General features: G+C 31.7%; 1 protein-coding gene across 1 annotated transcript; it reads right to left on the bottom strand.

Moving 5' to 3' along the window:
• Positions 1-5036: 5036 nt before the first annotated feature.
• LOC110114291 lies at positions 5037-5780 on the bottom strand. The gene is made up of 2 exons (XM_020847128.2): positions 5352-5780; positions 5037-5240 (listed from the first exon to the last, which is right to left on the bottom strand). The coding sequence occupies exons 1-2, from the start codon at positions 5718-5720 to the stop codon at positions 5052-5054; spliced, it is 558 nt and encodes a 185-aa protein (XP_020702787.1). The 5' UTR covers positions 5721-5780; the 3' UTR covers positions 5037-5051.
• Between the last annotated feature and the right edge of the window lie 1540 nt (positions 5781-7320).

Raw genomic sequence — 7320 nt, 5'->3', positions numbered from 1 at the left:
TTTTATTAATATTCTTTAAATGCCCCCATCTAATTCTAGAAAATCGTCTTACTCTCAGGTAGATATACTATGAAAGCTATAAATTTATTGAGAGGTTTGATGGAGAAGTATAGCAAGAATTAGGAGAATCTATATATGATATTTATTGATTTATAAAATGCATATGATAAAGTTTCAGGAGTGCTTCAGATAGTTCTAAAAATATTCACGCCATTAAGGACATGTGTATAGGAGTTGTTACTTGTGTTCAAACACAAGGTAGTTTAACTAAGTATTTTCATATTTCAATTGGATTAAACTAAGGATTAGCTTTAAGGTTATATCTTTTTTCTTAGGGGTTGTTTGGTTGGCTAAAACATATATGTTTTTTATGTACGTGCTTTAAGATTTATTGTCATTGATGATGTTTCTTTGGAATCAAGATGTAATGCCCTGGTCATGATATCGTGTTTTTGCTACATTAGTAACCTAAATGAAGATAAATACTAGCATGACTCGAACCAACTTCTATAGTAAGAAAAGGCTTGGATGTCCGAAATGCCTATGAACAAGATTAAATCTTGTATAATCATAGGTAAGATGCATGTATAAAGAGATGACATAGACCTTGTGAACACTGCCCTATTGTAATCATTCATTTTGTGCCTCAATCTTGTATAAGAGCAGGGTTATCATACAATCTTGTATAAGAGAAAGGTTATCATTAAATGTAGAATTGATACTAAATGTTAATTTACTAATAAAAATTATGTTGAAAGAACATTCAAGTACATAAATAATCAAATCCAAAGGTAGAAATGAAAGGGATTTAGTATGACTAATGCTCTTATGAATAATTTGGAAATCGTTAGCTATGTAATAGCAATGAGAGAAGTAGAACCAAAAATATGATAGAAAAGACTTCGACTGCTAAGGAAATGATCAAATACACTACTAAAGATCCTATGATTAAGAGAGACAAGCAATTGAATTACCAATTTAAATAATCAAGGTAACTGTGAAGCAGGTACTCTGCTTGTTTGATGCTAAAAAAGATCAACATATTCCACTCCAATTAAGTAAATTCAATTTTTTTTTCCTCAAATGAATTTGAATAGATGCTACTTATTAGTGTAGGTTTGGGCATCATTGGTGATATGCAATTAATGGTCATCTAGAGCACAATAACAATACAAAGTAATGTGGGACGGAAAATTAATGATCATAATATTCTAATATATATACTGTATGTAAGAGTCATGATTACACTGAACACTTCATATTCCTTCTCTTCCCTGAGCTCCTTTATAAATACTTTGAAAGGGCAAAAGTTAAGAATCTATGAAAGGGCGTTCAATAATATAAGCTTAAGGAGATGAGAAAAGTTCCAAAAATATGAAAACATTAGCCAAAATCTGGTAAAAAATAAAATCTTGATGAATCCAAGTCCATACAAAGCAAGAGTCATGAAAAGTTTCCCCCCTGTGCTTATGTTTCTGCCTAAAAAGGTAGATATATCCATATCGAGCTTTTTTATATTAAACGTAATAGAAATAGTCATGAAGAACCATTGAAATTAGTTGGCATGTAATATCTTAGCTTTTTTATGAAGTATGACAAGATAAGGCCTTAAAAAATGAAAGAAATTTGGGATCCATAAAAATCCAAAGTAAGCTACTTTAAACATCGAAGACATGTCTTCTAGAAGGGAGGTGACTAATGGCTATGATTGAAGCAATTTAGAATAGATAGTAGAGGCCATCTCGAGATAATTCCTAGATTGGATAATCAAGAAAAGGTTAAAAGATAAAAAATTGAATGTAGGAATAAGAAGAAAAACATATGAACACTAGTATTTTTAAGTAGTTCAACTTTGTACCATATGTCTAATGTGTAATGGGAGAGCATGCCCCACTATGAAGGAAGAATGAGCACAACAAACAAGGAAATTTCGCCTCATCTCAATGGAAGAAGGATGGAGGGGTGAAAAAGAAGAAAAAGAAATTATTTCCATTAGTTGAGTTTCGACAGTTACATGATCCTCCTCTAAAACCAAAGCTATACGAACGAGCCCATACCTTATGGAATTAAAGCCTTACTCTCTTTCCAAACCTACAATAGAGGGGTTCTAGGCTTTTATTTATGTAAAGGTACAACCGTGTTCACTCATGAAGTCAGGGTAAATGCATAAGAAATAGTGTTTTTCTAAGCATATTTTTTCAACAACAACAATACCATCAAGCCTTTATCTCACTTCATAGGGTTTGCTACATGAATCTTTTTTTCTCTATTGTGTCATATTAAGAGTCAAATTCTCATTTAAATTTAATAAAAGGTCATCTCCAATACTTACTAACCAAGTCTTTTAGATATACGTCTACCTTTCTTAGCATAGGCCAAATCTAATAATCTACTCTCTTAACCGAGCCATCAAAAGATCATTGTTTTATGTGGCCAAACCATCTAAGGAAACTCTCTCTAATCTTTTCTGCCACTGAAGTTACTTAAACATTTCATGTATTACTCTTTTCTAATTCTGTCTCTAAGTGTAAAGTCACTCACCCACCTAAGCATCCTCATCTTTGCAACACTTAACTTTATGCTTCTCTTTTAATGGACTACATTATACGCCATAAAGCATTGTAGATCTCACCAACATCTCATAAAAATTTTCTTTAAGTTTAAAACAACAGGCCTAAAGGATTCCTTCACATCAACTATCCAACTTAAATTCTACTAATAATATCCAGATATATTTCCCCATCTCTTTGAACAATAGACCAAAGATATCTAAAATGTGTAATCTTTTTAATGATTTGGTCGTCCAAAGTCGCAATCCTCCAACTAGATCTTACTATTACACTCAACGTATTAAGTTTTAGATATACTCAAACGAAAACCTTTAGACTCTAAGTTAACGTCCATATTTCATACTTTCCTCCAACTCTCTCTCTAGTCTTATCAACAAGAACTATATTATCAGCAAAAAGCATACACCATGTAATAGCTCCTATATATATATATATATATATCCTTAATAACTTGAATATAAGAATTATTAACTCATTTCTTTTCTAGAACTCTCCATAGTACTTCTCTTAGAATTTTTTTCATATGCTTTCTCTAAATCAATATATCATATATAGATTCTCCTTACACTCTCTATACTTCTTCATGAAACCTATCAATAAATGTATAGCTTTCAAAATAGACCTACTCGGCATGAATTCAAACTGCTTTTGAGAAACATTAATATTATTCATAACCTATGCTCAATTACTCTCTCCAATAATTTAAAGTATGACACGTTAAGGGGGGTGTTTGGATGCAGGATTTAGGCCAGATTTGGGGTGGATTTGAGCTAAATCCAGCCAAACCGCCAAAAATGGAAAACCAAATCTCACGGTAAATCTAAGCTGCGGTTGACGAAAAATTACCTCTTTTCGTGGAAAATGCCGGTTTTACGAAATCCTTCGATTCGACATATTTATAGGATTTGGCCGAAGAAGCGCGCCAAAGGGAGAAAGTTACCTTCACAACGCGCGAGCAAGCTCCTATCGTTGCTTCCAATCAAAATTTCATAACTTCCAATCCAACAAGAAGGGAACATCGTCAAAGAAGCGAAGTCGATAAGCAACGAAGGAGCCGAAGAAGAACAACAACGAAGAAATACAGAAGAAAAGCAAACCATAGGGCGTAAGCTATTGAAATTTGAAAGAAAGAAGCAAATCGTAGACGGTAATTAGTCATGAATTAATCTAAGTAATTTAGTTAATATAAATTAAATTATAAATAAATACTAACTAAATAATTAATATTTTAAATAATAATTAGATAATTATCCTTAGTAATAATAATTATATAATTAGTTAACTTATTAATAATTATAATAGCAATAAAATAATTAAACTAATTAATATCTGCAAGTTATATTATTAGTTAAGTTAGATAATACTAGCTATTTAATATTCTAAATAATAATTATAATATTAATTAAGTTATTTGATGATTAAAATAGCTTCAATTATATGATTAATATCAGTTATATTTTATTTGAACTTCTATTATTGTGTTTTAATTATTGTAGAAATAAATGGAAAATCTATTAATCATCTTAAATCCTGAATTGAATTGTCAAATAGTCACACAAGATTTATCAGAATTTATATTAAATGTAGCCAAATAAATTTAAGGATTTAACGCCCCTAGGATTTCGTAAATCCGGATTTAGAAGATTTACGAAATCCTACTTAAATTAAATCATTGGTGCATCCAAACATCCCCTAACTTAATTCTTCTATAATTCACACACTTTTATGCATCACTTTTATTATTAAAAATAGAAACGAAAGCACTCCTCCACTCATCTGGCATCTTTTTAACATCCATATTAATATTAAAAAGTTTAGCAAGCCAAGTAAATTATTTATCACTTAAGCATTTTCACACATCTATTGAAATATCATCAGGTCCAATTATTATTCAACATTTCATTTGTTTCAAAGTCTCTGTAACTTCAATTATACTTATACAACAATAAAACAAAAATCTATATTCTTATTTAGAATGTTAGGGGTTGTTTGGTAGCACGCAGGATTTGATTTAAGTAGGATTTCGTAAATCCTCTAAATCCAAATTTCGGAAATCCTGAGGGGCTTGAATCCTGAAAATATGTTTGGTAACATTAATGATAAATCATATTAAATCTCGTGTGATTGTTTGGCTATAAAGCGGATTTAACGATCGGACTCTTCCTCTCGAGCCAATAGATTTCGTAAATCTGGCAAAAAATAGGATTTGGAAAATCCGGGATTTAGCACGAAACCGCGGAATTTTTTGTCTACAGCGGCTTTCATTTGTCGTGAGATTTGGTTTTGCATTTTAGGCCGTTTGGCTGGATTTCCTTCAAATCCGTCTCAAATCCGGCCTAAATCCTGCTACCAAACAAACCCCTTAATGTCACTAAAATCAATCATATTCTGAAAAGCTTTGTTGAAATCATATTTTGTCAAATAAACTAAAAACAAGTTTTTTGAAAGAGGAGAAAAGCCAAACCACATGATGCTTAAACTTCAAAACTTCTCACCTACCGGCACATTACACTTATGTAGCACATCGGTGATTTGCAGCTCGTTGGAGCTGACCCTAGCAATGGAACTTATCTGCAACTCCTGCCAATGTCGGATAAACTTCCTCCTATGTTCTTTGTACGATGGCAACAGCTGCCTTCGGTACCCATTACCATCTTCCCCATCCAAAACCTAAATAATTAACCAAAAATCAAATAATTGGCTCTAACTAACAGAAAAACAAATCATTGAACTATTTGAGAATGTTTTTAAACATAAAATCTAGAAGTTCTTCGATCTTACAGCAATTACAGGGTTGCGTATGCTAACTTCGGAAAAGAAGAGAGAGAGCCAGTTGGCGAAGGAGGGCAAGCTTGGTTTTGCCCCTCGGTAGCAAAGAGGGTTGACATCAAGGAAGAAAACCCTCAACTTGCCCTCGAGGCGTTTGTGGAAATTCCTCTTAGGCACTGAGACCGTCTTGTCGCAAAGGAAGCGCTCTCTAGATAAGAGCTGACGCGGCATGTAGAAGCAATTACCAGCAAGACGAGAATTTCTATAAGCACGGAGCTGACGCGGCGACTGCAAGCGACCGAGGTGAGATAGACCGACGGGTGGAAAGGTATGGAGAGGTAGGAGAGTGTCAGAATTTTTCGCGGTTACCATTACTGTCATCTCCTTGCTTCGCAATTTGAACAAGACAAGTAAAATGTCAAAAAAAAAAAAAAAAAAAATCAGTGCCGACCTTTTAAGAAGCGCAGAATGTAGAAGCAATTTGCAGCAAGATGCCTCTAATTCTCCCAAAAATTAAAAGGGAAATTTAGATACATATCACTTTATTTTATGTTATTTACATATCTAACGTCAAAAATATTAATATTGCATGTCTACCATTCATATACAACTTTAATATCAAATATATCACTCATATAATTCATTTATATCATTCATACAATCTTATAACCTTTAATATTTCATTCCATACACCTAAATTTGTTCTATGGGCGGTAATCATATAATATTAATGTTTTGAATGTTAGATATGTAAATAGCATAAAATAAAGTAAAATGTATGTAAAACCCCCAAATTAAAAAACAAACCAACAAGATGCAGAGGTAAGGCTCGGTGTAGACAGTTGCGTGCATATACAAATAAAAAGCGGTTTAGTTCGCTTATGTGCACTATTATTAGCATATAAATTTTTTTATTGTAAATATGAGATAATTTTTATCATTATCATAATTTAATATATTTTATAATAAAACCTATTTTATGTTATAAAAAAATATTGTCATATATAACAGTAGCAGCAATTGTTTTCTAATGTTTTTAATAACTGTTTAAAATTTTTGATTAATTAATTATGTTGCGCATTTAAATATTCCAAGGACCCTATTTTCACTAAGGCCAAGGTGGCTCGAGGCAAGTCAACGGGACAAGAGGCAAACATAATGAAATCTCTAGGATGTAAGTAACTTGCTAAGTCTAGGACATAATCACAGGAGGATATAAGGCCTAGTTGTCCAAAGGCCTAGTCACCCAATCATGGTCACCTAGATCAAGTATAACTAGATTAAGATCAAAAAACTCATATATGTCTAGTGACAGTGCTCTACTTCTTTTAGCTATGCAAATGCAAAGCTTCATGCTTTAGCTTACACACACTATTTAGTTCTCTAACGAAGGTTTAATTTTTCTACGATATAAGTCTTGTTTAATGCAAGTGCATGTATCATTTCAAGCAATATCCTTATGAAAAGAGTGTCGATCACATGGGAAAACATTAGAAATTTCCTAGGTTCTCTTTAGTATTGCCCATTGAACTGTTAAATTTATTTAGCTTGATTATTTAAACAAGTGGTGCATATTAAGTTAAAAGCTTCAAATGTAAAAAGAATTTTTAAAACTTTTGAACCTATAACATATTTCAAAATACCTAATTGTATTAGAGTGATTTTCTAAAAGTGCTTTAAGAGCACTTGAAAGTGCAAAGGGTACATCAAGAGAGGAGTGTTAATTGGTTTTTTTTTTAATCTTTTGCTTAAAAATAAAACTTGAAATATACAGAAGCGTTTAAGAGATTAATATATTTAAATCAGAAATAAAAAGCAATTTTTTTTTACTTATAAAAAACAAATATTTTTTTCTTTTTCTAATTTTTAAAACAAACTTCAACAAATGATTATTCACTCAAAGCCTCTTTCACAAAGATAATCAAAATAAACCCATAGTGTAATATGATAAATAGCAAGAAAACTAAATTGCATAAAAGTA

The sequence above is a fragment of the Dendrobium catenatum genome, unplaced genomic scaffold, assembly GCF_001605985.2.
Source record: "Dendrobium catenatum unplaced genomic scaffold, ASM160598v2 fragScaff_scaffold_1324, whole genome shotgun sequence".
NCBI classification, from domain to species: domain Eukaryota; kingdom Viridiplantae; phylum Streptophyta; class Magnoliopsida; order Asparagales; family Orchidaceae; genus Dendrobium; species Dendrobium catenatum.
This window is presented reverse-complemented; position numbering and strand designations above follow the sequence as displayed.